Genomic DNA, 16,844 nt, shown 5'->3' on the forward strand with positions numbered 1-16,844 from the left:
TTCCTGTTTGAAGTTTCATCTTGGTTTCGCCTGTAGCATTAGTTCTGTGGCACTCACAAATAATATCTTTGCAGTTTTGGAAACGTCAGAGTGTTTTCTTTCCAAAGCTGTCAATTATATGCATAGTCGAGGATCTTTTCGTGACAAAATATCTTGTTTAAAACGGGAACGTTTTTTTATCCAAAAATGAAATACTGCCCCGAGAGTTCCAAGAGTAAGTGTGTTTTAAAAGTTAGTTTTTTTTGCAAAACAGTATAAATCCACTGTTTAGCTGGAATAGAAGGTGATATGTGGTCGTCTCACCTAACTATCGTAAGATGAATGCACTAACCAACCATACATCCTTCTGGATAAGAGCATCTGCTAAATGACTAAAATGTCAAATGTAAATGTTTTGCATACAGATCTCATATTACTGTATTGATTAATACAAAAATATATAGGTATATTGATGTCACAAATTATCATTTTTTATAGTCCTTTATTAAAAGTATTGTTATTTGTTACATTTGACTGTGTAAAACCTATCAGTACTACTTATTTCTCTGAAAGTGAGACAGATATATAGATTGCAGACCATGTATGTAATTGAATGAGGCCATGTCATGATTAGATACACACATCTCTTTCATAAGTTCTTTAAACAATAAAAGCAAATGTACCAACATTTCTGAAAATGTATATATAGCACTTTGGAACCTCTTCATATCTCATTATCTGAGCAGAACTAACAAGGTCTCAATTAGGGCCTATCATTTAAACCCAACCTGACATAAAATGTCCTACCCTCCAAGGCATGTCTTCACTGTAGATGGGGTGCTCGAAGAAACATGATGATTACGTATAATGTGGCCTTATTATGCCAACTCTGATGTGTCCTCTCCAATTGAGTGAAACAAATCAAATTGTATTTGTCACATGCACCGAATACCTGCTTGATTAAAAGAGCCCTTCCCAACAATGCAGAGTTAAAAATAAAATTTTAACTCAAGAAGAATAAAATACACAAGAATGGAGCTATATGGGACCTGATTCAGGAAAGTAGGCATATGTCACAAGTCACGACTTCACAGGATATTTATTTTTTTAGCAAAATGCATTTTTTGGCTGATATGTGAACTTTCGTGTGCCTTCATAACAAACTTGCATGCTATCTGTAAATACAAAGTTAAATTACAAGCCTAGTTGGTTTAGCCTCAGAAAAAGGCTGTACCCTTCCCGCTAGCCATGATTGTCTGAGATATTGAGTGGGCTGGACATGCCGAGAGACGAGTTCGGATTGGTCTGCCATATAGCAGGCTTCTGTCTATTTGAGCTCGTCAGTCTGTGTTGGTAATGCTGTCGAATGCAGCTTTTTTTTATTATCGTGTAGTGGAGCTGCAAAAGGGCAACCTTTGGTATGGCAAACTAAGGGCAACCGTGGTATGGCATTCCAGACAGGGAGACGAGTCCATCGTGCATGATGATGTATACAGGTAAGATAGCTAGCAACATTTTCTGATATTATACGTTTCTAATTTTGACAGAAAGTGGTTTAATTTCAAGCTAAACTGTACTGTTAACCAGCTAGTTAATGTTAGCTGGCTGTTTCCCTAGCTGACATTATTCGTTTCCCAGAGTGGTTTGCTTTTCTAGTTAGAGCCTAATGTTAGCTAGCAAACATTGAACCTGGTTGGTTAGCTCCCAGAACTGTTTCATTGTTGGCAATTTGTTCATTGTTGTTTAACTAGCTAACTTTAGCTGGCTGGCTCGTTAGATAACATTACGTGACGTGTGTACAACACCTGTTGAATATGGCCAGTGTCAATAAACATCTGCAAAAAGGTGTAATGAAATTGTTGCCAGCAGGGCTGGTTAGGCTGTTTTCATGTTATCCAGAGGTAAACAAATCATCGGCCAGAGAGTAAAGTGTGCGCTCCGAGAGCGAAACGAGATGGGTGGGGCTAAAGCTTAAGAGATTGTGAACAATGCTGAATGGGTGTAGACAAAATAAGAGCTCTTCACTAGATACCAAAACATTCAAAGAAGATCGTCTCAAAAGTGAGTTTCGAAATTGACCAACTTTCAAAGCAGTATTACTTTCCCATTGTACCTCATATGCAGTGTATGATATACCATTTTGTAGTTCTGAGTTTCTACTTTTATCCTACGTAAAAAATAAATACAAAAATTGCTTTTGCTACATAAGGCCCGAATCCACGTGGTGAGTCACATATTTAGGACTAACTTATTCCTTGCCATCCATTCTGAAATTAACTGGAGCTCTTTTGTGAAGTGTTGCAGTCAATTCAGTCGCTGTTGTAGCTGACGTGTATAGTATTGAGCATTCTGCATGCATAGACACACAGTGGCATGTCATTAGTAAAGATTGAAAAAAAGTAAGGGGCCGAAGCAGCTGCCCTGGTGAATTCCTGATTCTATGTGGATTATGTTGGATGAGCTTCCATTAAAGAACACCCTCTATGTTCTGTTAGACAGGTACCTCTTTATCCACATTATTGCAGGGGGGGAGTAAAGCCATAACACAAACGTTTTACCAGCTGCAGACTATGATCGATGATGTAAAAAGTTGCACTGAAGTCGGTAGCCCATAGAACAAAGGAATAGGGTCCTGTATGAACAGTGGAACAGCTGAGTCTGCGTTTAAGTCATATTTGAAGTCGAAATCAAGGTTAGTAACTTTCGATCTGATGTCCAGAAGTGACATTCTCCAAACACCCGACAAGGCCAACATCCCAGTTATTTGCAAGAGGAAGAGACGCAGGTACAGAGGACACAGAGCGGGATTCCTCGTGAGGATCTGCAGAAGGCAGGTGGGAAAGCTGCCGTTACCGTCAATATTGCTTGCCAACGTGCAATCATTGGACAATAAATTAGACAAGGTACGATCACGAATATCCTACCAACAGGACATCAAAAACTGTAATATCCTATGTTTCAGCACGAGGGGGGCGGTCTGTACATATTTGTAAAAAACAGCTGGTGCACGAAATCTAAGGATTTTGCTCGCCTGAAGTAGAGTATCTTGTGGTAAATTGTAGGCTAGACTACTTGCCTAGAGAGTTTTCAGCTATACTTTTCGTGGTTATTTATTTACCACCACAAACAGATGGAACTAAGATCGCACTCAGTCAGCTGTATAAGGAAATAAGCAAACAGGAAACCACTCACCCAGAGGCGGCGCTCCTAGCAGCCGGAGAGTTTAATGCAGGGAAACTTAAATCAGTTTAACCTCATTTCTATGAACAGGTTAAATGTGCAACCAGAGGGAGAAAGAATTATAGATCACCTGTACTACACACAGAGAGACGCGTACAAAGCTCTCCCTCACCCTCCATTTGGTAAATCTGACCACTACTCTGTTGTCCTGATTCCTGCTTAAGCCATTTTGCCACAACTTTGGAAGAATGCTTGGGGTCATTGTCCATTTTGAAAACCAATTTGCGACCAAGCTTTAACTTCCTGACTGATGTCTTGAGTTGTTGTTTCAATATATCCACATCATTGTCCTTCCTCATTAATCAATCTATTTTGTAAAGTGCACCAGTCCCTCCTTCATTCAAGCACCCCCACAACATGATGCTGCCACACCCGCGCTTCCCGGTTGGGATGGTGTTCTTCGGCTTGCAAGCCTCTCCCTTTTTCCTCCAAACATTACGATGGTCATTATGGTCAAACAGTTCTATTTTTGTTTCATCAGACCAGAGAACGTTTCACCAAAAAGTACGATCTTTGTCCCCATGTGCAGTTGCCATCCATAGTCTGTTTTTTTCTTGTCGGTTTTGGAGCAGTGGCTTCTTTTGTTTGTACAGATGAACGTTGCTATCTTCAGGTCTTTGGAAATTGCTCCCAAGGATGAACCCGACTTGTGGAGGTCTACAATTCTTTTCTGGGGTCTTGGCTGATTTCTTTTAATTTTCCCATGATGTAAAGCAAAGAGGCACTGAGTTTGACGGTAGGCCTTGAAATACATCCACAGTAAAGGTCGACCGACTATGATTTTTCAACGTCGATACCGATTATTGGAGGACCAAAAAAGCCGATACCGATTAATCGGCCGATTATTTTTTTTTTCAACTTTGTAATAATGACAATTACAACAATACTGAATTAACACTTATTTTAACTTAAAAACATAAATAAAATACATTTAGCCTCAAATAAATAATGACAATGTTCAATTTCATTTAAATAATGCAAAAACAAAGTGTTGGAGAAGAAAGTAATATGTGCCATGTAAAAATGTGTGCCATGTAAAATATGTGCCATGTAAAAAAGCTAACGTTCAAGTTCCTTGCTCAGAACATGAGAACATATGAAAGTTGGTGGTTCCTTTTAACATGAGACTTCAATATTCCAAGGTAAGAGGTTTTAGGTTGTAGTTAATATAGTATTTATAGGACTATTTCTCTCTATACCATTTGTATTTCATATACCTTTGGATGTTCTTATAAGCACTATAGTATTGTCAGTGTAATAGTATAGCGTCCGTCCCCCTCCTCGCCCCTACCTGGGCTCGAACCAGGAACACGTCGACAACAGCCACACTCGAAGCTACGTTACCCATCTCTCCACAAAAGCCGCGGCCCTTGCAGCGCAAGGGGAATAACTACTCCAAATCTAAAAGCGAGTGACGTTTGAAACAGTATTAGCGCACACCCAGCTAACTAGCTAGCCATTTCACATTGGTTACACCAGCCATAAGGCTGATAGGCTTAAAGTCATAAACAGCGCTGTGCTTGCGAAGAGCTGCTGGCAAAACGCACGAAAGTGCTGTTTGAATGAATGATTACGGGCCTGCTGCTGCTCAGTCAGATTGTTCTACCAAATCACCAAATAACATAATAACACACAGAAATACGAGCCTTTGGTCATTAATATGATCGAATCCGGAAACTATCATTTCAGAAACAAAACGTTTCTTATTTCAGTGAAATACGGAACCGTTCGGTATTTATCTAACGGGTGTCATCCCTATGTCTAAATATTATTGTTACATTGCACAACCTTCAATGTATGTCATAATTACGGAAAATTCTGGCAAATTAGTTTGCAATGAGCCAGGCAGCCCAAACTGTTGCATATACAATGACTCTGCGTGCAATGAATGCAAGAGAAATGACACAATTTCACCTGGTTAATATTGCCTGCTAAACTGGATCAGTAGTTATAACTAGTGATTATGATTGCCTGTTTTTTATATGATGAGTTCAATGCTAGTTAGCAATTTACCTTGGCTTCTACTGCATTTGCGTAACAGGCAGGCTACTCGTGGAGTGCAATGGTTAGAGCGTTGGACTAGTTAATAACCTCTTGGAAATCCCCATCCCGGATCCGGGATCGTGACTAAAGCCTCAGGCTCATTAGCATAACGCAACGTTAACGATTTCTGAAAATCGCAAATAAAATGAAAATAATGCGTCTGCTCTCAAGCTTAGCCTTTTCTTAACAACACTGTCATCTCAGATTTTCAAAATATGCTTTTGAACCATAGAAATTGACTAATTTGTGTAAGAGTATGCAAAGCTAGCATAGCATTTTGAGTAGCATTTAGCACGCAACATTTTCACAAAAACCAGATAACCAAATAAATAAAATAATTTACCTTTGAAGAGCTTCTGATGTTTTTAATGAGGAGACTCTCAGTTACATACCAAATGCGCAGTTTTTCCTGAAAGCGTCTGTGTGTAGGAGAAATCGTTCCGTTTTCTACATTGCGTCTGGCTACCGAAACAAACCGAAAATTCAGTCACCTACAACGTAAAACTTTTTCCGGATTAACTACATAATATCGACCGAAACATGGCAAACGTTGTTTGGAATCAATCCTCAAGGTGTTTTTTCACATATCTCTTCATTGATATATCGTTCGTGGAAGCCTGCATTCTTCTCTGAATCCCATGGAAAAATACTGGCAGCTGACTTTTGCGCACCAATTTCGGCACAGGACACCGGGCGGACACCTGGTAAATGTGGTCTCTTATGGTCAATCTTCCAATGATCTGCCTACAAATACGTCACAATGCTGCATTTCTGGAAAAGTCAGAGTGTTTTCTTTCGAAAGCTATCAATTATATGCATAGTCGAGCATCTTTTTGTGACAAAATATCTTGTTTAAAACGGGAACGTTTTTCATCCAAATCAAATACTTATTTTCCACCATAATTGGCAAATAAATTCATTAAAAATCCTACAATGTGATTTTTTTGTTGTTTTTTTCTCATTTTGTCTGTCATAGTTGAAGTGTACCAATTTTTAAGTGGGAGAACTTGCACAATTGGTGGCTGACTAATACCTTTTTGCCCCACTGAATTTGGTACGGCAATTGCTCGGCCTCCAACCTCAAGGCACTACAGAGGGTAGTGCGTACGGCACAGTACATCACTGGGGCTAAGCTGCCTGCCATCCAGGACCTCTACACCAGGCGGTGTCAGAGGAAGGCCCGAAAAATTGTCAAAGACCTCAGCCACAAAAGTCATAGACTGTTCTCTCTACTACCGCATGGAAAGCAGTACCGGAGTGCAAAGTCTAGGACAAATAGACTTCTCAACAGTTTTTACCCCCAAGCCATAAGACTCCGGAACAGGTAATCAAATGGCTACCTGGACTATTTGCATTGTGTGCCCACCGACACCCTCTTCTATGCTGCTGCTACTCTCTGTTTATCATATATACATAGTCACTTTAACTATACATTCATGTACATACTACCTCAATTGGCCCAACCAACCAGTGCCCCCCGCACATTGGCTAACCGGTGTTATGGGATTTTTTAATCAATAATGACTAAATGAGGTATTCTGCACTATAATGGCAAGAATTCTACCCTGTCTTTCTTGTAGTATTAAATAATGTTTGTTCATTAGGAAGGGGTTATATGGCATGTACGTAGGAAGAAAGGAATGTATGTGGAGATAAGAGAGGACAGGGAGAGCTCCTCCAAATCAAATCAAATCAAATTTTATTTGTCACATACACGTGGTAAGCAGATGTTAATGCGAGTGTAGCGAAATGCTTGTACTTCTAGTTCCGACAATGCAGTAATAACCAACAAGTAATCTTACTAACAATTCCAAAACTACTGTCTTATACACACAAGTGTAAGGGGATAAAGAATATGTACATAAAGATATATGAATGAGTGATGGTACAGAGCAGCATAGGCAAGATACAGTAGATGGTATAGAGTACAGTATATACATATGAGATGAGTATGTAAACAAAGTGGCATAGTTAAAGTGACTAGTGATGCATGTATTAATTACATAAAGATGCAGTAGATGATAGAGTACAGTATATACCTATACATATGAGATGAATAAAGTAGGGTTTGTAAACATTATATTAGGTAGCATTGTTTAAAGTGGCTAGTGATATATTTTACATCATTTCCCATCAATTCCCATTATTAAAGTGGCTGGAGTTGAGTCAGTGTGTTGGCAGCAGCCACTCAATGTTAACAGTCTGATGGCCTTGAGAGAGAAGCTGTTTTTCAGTCTCTCGGTCCCAGCTTTGATGCACCTGTACTGACCTCGTCTTCTGGATGATAGCGGGGTGAACAGGCAGTGGCTCGGGTGGTTGTTGTCCTTGATGATCTTTATGGCCTTCCTGTAACATCGGGTGGTGTAGGTGTCCTGGAGGGCAGGTAGTTTGCCCCCGGTAATGCGTTGTGCAGACCTCACTACCCTCTGGAGAGCCTTACGGTTGTGGGCGGGGCAGTTGCCGTACCAGGCGGTGATACAGCCCGCCACGATGCTTTCAATTGTGCATCTGTAGAAGTTTGTGAGTGCTTTTGGTGACAAGCCAAATTTCTTCAGCCTCCTGAGGTTGAAGAGGCGCTGCTGCGCCTTCTTCACGATGCTGTCTGTGTGGGTGGACCAATTCAGTTTGTCTGTGATGTGTATGCCGAGGAACTTAAAACTTACTACCCTCTCCACTACTGTTCCATCGATGTGGATAGGGGGGTGTTCCCTCTGCTGTTTCCTGAAGTCCACAATCATCTCCTTAGTTCTGTTGACGTTGAGTGTGAGGTTATTGTCCTGACACCACACTCCGAGGGCCCTCACCTCCTCCCTGTAGGCCGTCTCATCGTTGTTGGTAATCAAGCCTACCACTGTTGTGTCGTCCGCAAACTTGATGATTGAGTTGGAGGCGTGCGTGGCCACGCAGTCGTGGGTGAACAGGGAGTACAGGAGAGGGCTCAGAACGCACCCTTGTGGGGCCCCAGTGTTGAGGATCAGCGGGGTGGAGATGTTGTTGCCGACCCTCACCACCTGGGGGCGGCCCGTCAGGAAGTCCAGTACCCAGTTGCACAGGGCGGGGTCAAGACCCAGGGGCTATGGTGGGTAATATGGTGTTAAATGCTGAGCTGTAGTCGATGAACAGCATTCTCACATAGGTATTCCTCTTGTCCAGATGGGTTAGGGCAGTGTGCAGTTTGGTTGAGATTGCATTGTCTGTGGACCTATTTGGGCGGTAAGCAAATTGGAGTGGGTCTAGGGTGTCAGGTAGGGTGGAGGTGATATGGTCCTTGACTAGTCTCTCAAAGCACTTCATGATGACGGAAGTGAGTGCTACGGGGCGGTAGTCATTTAGCTCAGTTACCTTAGCTTTCTTGGGAACAGGAACAATGGTGGCCCTCTTGAAGCATGTGGGAACAGCAGACTGAGATAGGGATTGATTGAATAAGTCCGTAAACACACCAGCCAGCTGGTCTGCGCATGCTCTGAGGGCGCGGCTGGGGATGCCGTCTGGGCCTGCAGCCTTGCGAGGGTTAACACGTTTAAATGTTTTACTCACCTCGGCTGCAGTGAAGGAGAGTCCGCATGTTTTCGTTGCAGGCCGTGTCAGTGGCACTGTATTGTCCTCAAAGCGGGCAAAAAAGTTATTTAGTCTGCCTGGGAGCAAGACATCCTGGTCCGTGACTGGGCTGGTTTTCTTTCTGTAGTCCGTGATTGACTGTAGACCCTGCCACATACCTCTTGTGTCTGAGCCGTTGAATTGAGATTCTACTTTGTCTCTATACTGACGCTTAGCTTGTTTGATTGCCTTGCGGAGGGAATATCTGCACTGTTTGTATTCGGTCATGTTTCCAGTCACCTTGCCCTGTTTAAAAGCAGTGGTTCGCGCTTTCAGTTTCACGCGAATGCTGCCATCAATCCACGGTTTCTGGTTTGGGAATGTTTTAATCGTTGCTATGGGAACGACATCTTCAACGCACGTTCTAATGAACTCGCACACCGAATCAGCGTATTCGTCAATGTTGTTGTCTGGCGTAATACGAAACATATCCCAGTCCCCGTGATGGAAGCAGTCTTGGAGTGTGGAATCAGCTTGGTCGGACCAGCGTTGGACAGACCTCAGCGTGGGAGCTTCTTGTTTTAGTTTCTGTCTGTAGGCAGGAATCAACAAAATGGAGTCTTGGTCAGCTTTTCCGAAAGGAGGGCGGGGCAGGGCCTTATATGCGTCGCGGAAGTTAGAATAACAATGATCCAAGGTTTTGCCAGCCCTGGTTGCGCAATCGATATGCTGATACAATTTAGGGAGTCTTGTTTTCAGATTAGCCTTGTTAGTCTTGTTTTCAGATTAGCCTTTCATAATCCAGTTTGCAAAGAGTCAAATAAAGTTTGTTCAGAGCCATCGATGTGTCCAGAGTTATAATGTCTGGGGGAGCCTGGAACTGTCGGCTGAGGGGTTATAAACTGTGGTTAGACTCATGAGAAAATCCCTGTTGGTGTGTATGTATGTGCGTAGTTTAGCATGGTATAAGAAGAAATGCATTTGTCAAAACTTGAGAGCTCTTGCAAATAAATTGGGATCTGATCAATTGTGAGCTGGGAATTCTGTCTGATTTATTTAAGACCATAACTTTACAACCTCTGGGTATCAGACAAATAAATATAATTGGAATTTATGAACCGGGATATCTGCATTGTGTCCCGCCACCCGCCAACCTCTCTTTTACGTTACTGCTACTCTCTGTTCATCATATATGCATTGTCACTTTAACCATATCTACATCTTCATACTACCTCAATCAGCCCGACTAACCGGTGCCTGTATGTAGCCTCGCTACCTTCTCCGTCGGCAAAATCTTGCACAACATCAGATAGATTAGCGCTTATCATACCGTCCTAAAACATTAACAGGCACATTCATCTTACTCATGCCACTGTGACTTAATTAGTCCTCTGTATGAACTATTCCAATTCAAATCCAATTCCAATCACTTTTATTTTCTAAGAGGAAACATCATGTTTGGTGAAGAATTGGTACATGCAAGGCACATGACAATAAAGAACACATACAGTATAGCATTTAATTAAATCGTAACTTAAAACAAAAACAAGTTGAGGAGTTTGATAGATGCTTCACTCTTAGATCTGAATGGGAGAGATCTATATATATGCCCAGGGGTAGGGTGTTATATTCTTCTAGCCTAGGACTGTTCTCATTGGAGTACAAAGTTCTGAATTTTATGGCAGGACAGGAGCAGAAGCAGAGAGACAGAGTGGAGGGAGCAGAGAATGTAAGGCGCATACCAGGATCCCTGCCACAGAGGGAAGTACATGAAGCAAGTGTTACCCACTCAACCAGACTTTGGTCCACCTTCATTTTCTTTTAAAAGTAGTACTGTGAGGTATGAGAAATGGGACGTCCAACTCTCTGTCTTATTGTCTTTTCAAACAATGTAAGTAGACGAAAATGCAGGCATGGTTTGTAACTTTTTAAATCATTTAAATCCATGTAAAAGGGCAATTCATTTCTTCATTCAGTTCAGACAACTTTTGGCCAAAGTGTATTAGCCATCAACTTCATGATATCCTACGAAATATGTATTTCAAAGTTGTATTAAATTGTTGAATGCAGAGAGGCAAGTTCAAATGTGAAGTGGAGGCTACTGTTGTATCAAATTAAAGTTTGTTGTGTTCAAAGAAAGGAATTAAGAAATATCAGAATGAGCAATTTCAGTCAGGATTATATATTCAGACCACTTGACTTTTTCCAGATTTTGTTAAGTTACAGCTTTATTCTAAAATGTATTAAAGCGTTTTTCCCCCTAATCAATCTACACACAACACCCCATAAAGACAAAGCCACACAAGGACATTCAGAAACTTGTCCCGAAGCCACTCCTGTGATGTCATGGCTGTGTGCCAAGGGTTGTTAGTCCTGTTGGAAGGCAAACCTTCACCCCAGTCTGAGGTCTTGAGCACTCTGGAGCATGTTTTCATTCAGGATCTCTATGTACTTTGCTCCGTTCATCTTTCCCTCAATCAAGACTAGTCTCCCAGTCCCTGCTGCTGAAAAACATCCCCACAGCATGATGCTGCCACCACCATGCTTCACCGTAGGGTTGGTACCAGGTTTCTTCCACACGTACCCCTTGGCATTCAGGCCAAAAAGTTTAATCTGGGTTTCATCACACCAGAGAATCTTGTTTCTCATGGTCTGAGAGTCCTTTAGGTGCCTTTTGGCAAACTCCAAGCTGGCTGTCATGTGCCTTTTACTGAGGAGTGGCTTAGAAGAGTCTTGGTGGTTCCAAACTTCTTCCATTTCAGAATGATGGAGGCCACTGTGTTCTTGGGGACCTTCAATGCTTGAGAAATGTTTTGGTACCCTTCCCCAGATCTGTGCCAACACAATCCTGTCTTGGAGCACTGCGGACAATTCCTTCGACCTCATGGCTTGGTTATTGCTCTGACATGCACTTTCAACTGTGGGACCTTTCCAAATCAGGCCCAATCACTTTAATTTACCACAGGTAGACTCCAATCAAGTTTTAGAAACAGCTCAAGAATGATCCATGTAAACAGGGTGCACCTGAACTCAATTTTGAGTCTCATAGCAAATAGTTTGAAAACTGTTTTTTATTTTGAATACATATGCAAAAATATCTAAAAAGCTGTTTCACTTCGTCATTATGGGGTATTGTGTGTAGATTGATGAGGAAATGTTTTTATTTTAGAATAGGGCTGTAACAACGTAACGTAACAAAATGTGGAAAAAGAGGTCTGAAAACTTTCCGAATGCACTGTATCTAGTCATATTAGTTTAGATTACAAAGGATGCATTCTTAAAAGTATTCAAACGGGGCCTCGGTGTCTGGCTCACTGAAGATGATGATATACCCTTGCTAACTGTTTGGCTCAAATACTCTCTTTAACTCACTAGACCCGTATTTTACTCATACCTGGGTTTAAGTATACTGAACAAAAATATAAACACAGCATGTAAAGTGTTGGTCCCATGTTTCATGAACTGAAATAAAAGATCCCAGACATTTTCAATATCCACAAAAAGCTTATTTCTCTAAAATGTTGTGCACAAATTTGTTTATGTCCCTGTGTTGGAGAGCATTTTTCCTTTGCCAAGATAGATGTGGCATATCAAGAAGCTGATTAAACAGCATGATCATTACACAGGTGCACTTTGTGCTGGCGATAATAAAAGGCCAATCTAAATTGTGCTGTTTTGTCACACAACACAATGCCACAGATGTCTCAAGTTAAGGGAGCGTACAACTGGCATGCTGACTGCAGGAATGTCCACCAGAGCTGTTGACAGGGAACTTTATGTTAATTTCTCTACCATAAGCTGCCTCCAAAGTGATTTTATAGAATTTGGCAGTATGTCCAACCGGCCTCATAACCGCAGACCACGTGTAACCACACCAGCCCAGGACCTCCACATCTGGCTTCTTCACCCGCGGGATCGTCTGGGACCAGCCACTCAGACTGCTGATGAAACTGAGGAGTGTTTCTGTTTATAATGCCCTTTTGTGAGGAAAAACTCCTACTGATTGGCTGGGCCTGGCTCCCCAGTGGGTGGATATGGCTCCCCAGTGGGTGGACCTACAATATGCCCTCCCATGCCCACCCATGGCTACGCCCCTGCCCAGTCATGTGAAATCCATAGATTAGGGCCTAATGAATTTATTTAAATTGACTGATTTCCTTATATGAACTGTAACTCAGGAAATTGTTGCATGTTGCGTTGATATTTTTGTTGAGTATAGTTTTTGAAATCGCTCAAATACTTTAGCTGTGCTTGATTGAGCTTGCCTGGAACAATGGGACCAATGGAATAGTCATCAAAGTCCAAACCCCACCCCTCTGACACTCTCAAGCAAATGCTCAAAGATACTATTCAAACCCAGAATGAAGTTCGATTCATTAGCTCTTGTGGACAAAGACAACTGACTCAGTCGATCACCATGTGGAAAATGCCCTGCTTTTATTAGTCAAATGAGATTAATTTTTTCACCCTGCATGTGCATCTGCCCCAGTGCTGAAGCCTCTGCAGCCCTTCTATTGTCCTCTGCATTGTGAAGGCCAGGGCCACATACAATTCCTGAGAGAGGCATGGCATCCTGACCCAGAGAACTGCAAGCACAGCGTAACTCCACAAATACAATTTCAGAGGCAAGCCCAAACACTTTCACAAAGATACATAGCCACCACACTGTGAACACAGTCTTGGGGAGGCATTCGGTTGATTCATTTTTGAAAATATTGTGAATAGTTAGTAGTAGCCGTACAGTGCTGTCGTTAACTTTGGTAAGTCGAGTGTAGTGGTCTACTTTTATGTTGCTGGTTTGCGGATAAAAAAAACAGTAGTTAAGGTTATGTGCTGTCCATTGTGCTGAATCAGTCTTGGGGCGCAAAACTCACCGGCAGAGCAGTTCAGATTTTGTTTGACATTTTCGCTGGTTGGGATACCAGCGCTGCAGTATACAATTACTTTCTTTCACTGTTATGAGCAATCTATCCTACACATAAGACACGTATTGCTACTTCTGAAACTTTGCACTTGACAGTCTAGGCCAACATACACCCATTAATGTATCTACACACTGCATCACACAGACATACATACTCCAACACACAAACACGTCTTCTGATAAATCACCACGACTTACACACAAAATAGAAGATGATGAAAGATTATCATATAAGTGTCATGGCTAGTGTATATAGATGCTCACTCAATATGAAATTACTGCCTCTCAGTGGCCCACTTAAGCGACTCCACTGATTTGAATATAGGGACTTTTATACGTCTAACTGTTCGCAGTAATTTAATCAAAAAATATTGATGGAGGCATTTTGTCTCAAAGTTAATGATTCTACAATAATGCCGAATTGTTTTGTTTTCAAATGTATGGCTCTCACTGTTTCTCCCATTGAGAAACGGAGACTGCTGAAAGCACACCGCTGCAGAGGCGAATCCCCCCGCGCCACTAGAGAACAGACCTCGCACTGAAAGAAAGAAGCATGCAAGATGTCTCACCGCTCGTGGTTGTAGTCGACTTCGATCGCTTTCCACAGAGACACTGCAGCATATGCACACCTTTCTTCAGGAAAAGCCTCGGAATCTTCATTGATTTGGGTTGTAGTGTTTCTTCGTCAATTCACGCAATCTGACACTATTACGGTGGAGGTTATTGAAGTACAGCCACCTCATGTCGATCACCGTGCGATCCAGATCCCTGGCTTCCCTCAGCAGATCGAAAACCACAGAAAAACCTCGACAAACCGACGCGATACATTACACCGACACATCCTGATATATTTTTCATTGATGAGAATTCCAACAAAAACACCCATGGCGCCATGAATTTCAAACTATGCCACAAGGACTTCAGAATAATTTCCCATAGTCTATGCCTCTTCTCGGTTTTACTAGCAGACGTAAAACGAGGTGTCCCCTGGTTCAAGCGCGCACGCTAAAGTTAAACCGCAAGGTAGAGTGACAGCATCGCCGTGGATGAGGTAATGCGCCTTGTTCATCCTTGGTGGTAGGCTATAGTGGGCGTGAGTGATACCAGGGCATATCAGAGGGAGAAAGAGAAGCTATCGACTATAGGAGTGGCTGCGGTTCCAGATTTTCTGGAAACTTTGATTTGCCGTAGTTTAAGATAAGGAGTTTTCTGCGCATGTGCGGTATTTATTTATCTGAGTTGCGGCACTCTTCGCTGCTGCGCAATACTTCACTTTCGTTTCCCCAACAAACGACTTTGTCTGTTGTTGCCTACAAACATTATGTGGTATATGTTTGAACTATTGCATTCCATGTCTCAGTACGCTATTAAGCACTAGCTCAATTTCATGTTATTTTTTCAGGAAGTTAGTTCGGCAACATGCAGCTATTTACATGTTGTTCACAAGAGACATGATCAACATGTTCATACAAACTCACGGATAGTATTTTGCCCCAATACAGAACCCAAATACAAAAAAATGGAGAGTTTTGCATTGGGGCATGAAGCTATCGAGGCAGCATACAGTTGAAGTCGGAAGTTGACATACACCTTAGCCAAATACATTTAAACTCAGTTTTTCACAATTCCTGACATTTAATCCTAGTAAAAATGCCCTGTCTTTGGTCAATTAGGATCACCACTTTATTTTAAGAATGTGAAATGACAGAATAATAGTAGAGAGAATGATTTATTTCAGCTTTTATTTCTTTCACATTCCCAGTGGGTTAGACGTTTACATGCACTCAATTAGTATTTGGTAGCATGCCTTTAAATTGTTTAACTTGGGTCAAATGTTTCGACAGAGCTGGTGTAACTGAGTCAGGTTTGTAGGCCTCCTTGCTCGCATACGCTTTTTCAGTTCTGCCCATAAATGTTCTATAGGATTGAGGTCAGGGCTTTGTGATGGCCACTCCAATACCTTGACTTTGTTGTCTTTAAAGCCATTTTGCCACAACTTTGGAAGTATGCTTAGGGTAATTGTCCAGTTGGAAGACCATTTGTGACCAAGCTTTAACTTCCTTGACTGATGTCTTGAGATGTTGCTTCAATATATCCATATATTTTTCCTCCCTCATGCTGCCATCTATTTTGTGAAGTGCACCAGTCCATCCTGCAGCAAAACACTCCCACTACATGATGCTGCCACCCCTGTTCTTCCCGGTTGGGATGGTGTTCTTCGGCTTGCAAGCCTCCCCCTTTTTCCTCCAAACATAACAATGGTCATTATGGCCAAACAGTTCTATTTCTGTTTCATCAGACCAGAGGACATTTCTCCAAAAAGTACAATCTTTGTCCCCATGTGCAGTTGCAAACCGTAGTCTGGTTTATTATGGCGGTTTTGGAGCAGTGGCTTCTTCCTTGCTGAGCGGCCTTTCAGGTTATGTCGATATAGGACTCGTTTGACTGTGGATATAGATACATTTGTACCCATTTCCTCCAGCATCTTCACAATGTCCTTTGCTGTTGTTCTGGGATTGATTTGCACTTTTCGCAACAAAGTACGTTCATCTCTAGGAGACAGAACGCATCTCCTTCCTGAGCGGTATGATGGCTGCATGGTCCCATGGTGTTTATACTTGCGTACTATTGTTTGTACAGATGAACGTGGTACCTTCAGGCATTTGGAAATTGCTCCCAAGGATGAACCAGACTTGTTTTTCTGAGGTCTTGTCTGATTTATTTTGATTTTCCCATGATGTCAAGCAAAGAGGCACCGAGTTTGAAGGTAGGCCTTGAAATACATCCACAGGTACACCTCCAATTTACTCAAATGATGTCAATTAGCCTATCAGAAGCTTCTAAAGCCATGACATCATTTTCTGGAATTTTCGAAAGCTGTTTAAAAAGGCACAGTCAACTTAGTGTATGTAAACTTCTTGACCCACTGGATTTGTGATACAGTGAATTATAAGTGAAATAATCTGTCTGTAAACAATTGTTGGGAAAATTACTTGTGTCATGCACAAAGTAGATGTCCTAACCGACTTGCCAAAACTATAGTTTGTGAACAAGAAATCTGTGGAGTGGTTGAAAAACATGTTTTAATGACTCCAACCTAAGTGTATGTATTCTTCCATCT

General features: G+C 41.8%; 1 protein-coding gene across 4 annotated transcripts in view; it reads right to left on the reverse strand.

The window, feature by feature from the left end:
• Positions 1 to 16,844, reverse strand: part of fgf12b (fibroblast growth factor 12b) — a 128,001-nt gene that overhangs the window by 57,789 nt on the left and 53,368 nt on the right. The window contains exon 1 of one of the 4 annotated variants that reach the window (XM_064984113.1): positions 14,293 to 14,843. The exons of the other annotated variants lie outside the window; for them this stretch is intronic. Within the exon in view, the coding sequence (XP_064840185.1) occupies positions 14,293 to 14,383 (91 nt within the window). The 5' untranslated portion in view covers positions 14,384 to 14,843. Of the gene's footprint in view, positions 1 to 14,292; positions 14,844 to 16,844 lie in introns of those variants that run through there. 4 annotated transcript variants of the gene reach the window in all.

The sequence above is a fragment of the Oncorhynchus masou genome, chromosome 13, assembly GCF_036934945.1.
Source record: "Oncorhynchus masou masou isolate Uvic2021 chromosome 13, UVic_Omas_1.1, whole genome shotgun sequence".
NCBI classification, from domain to species: Eukaryota; Metazoa; Chordata; class Actinopteri; order Salmoniformes; family Salmonidae; genus Oncorhynchus; species Oncorhynchus masou.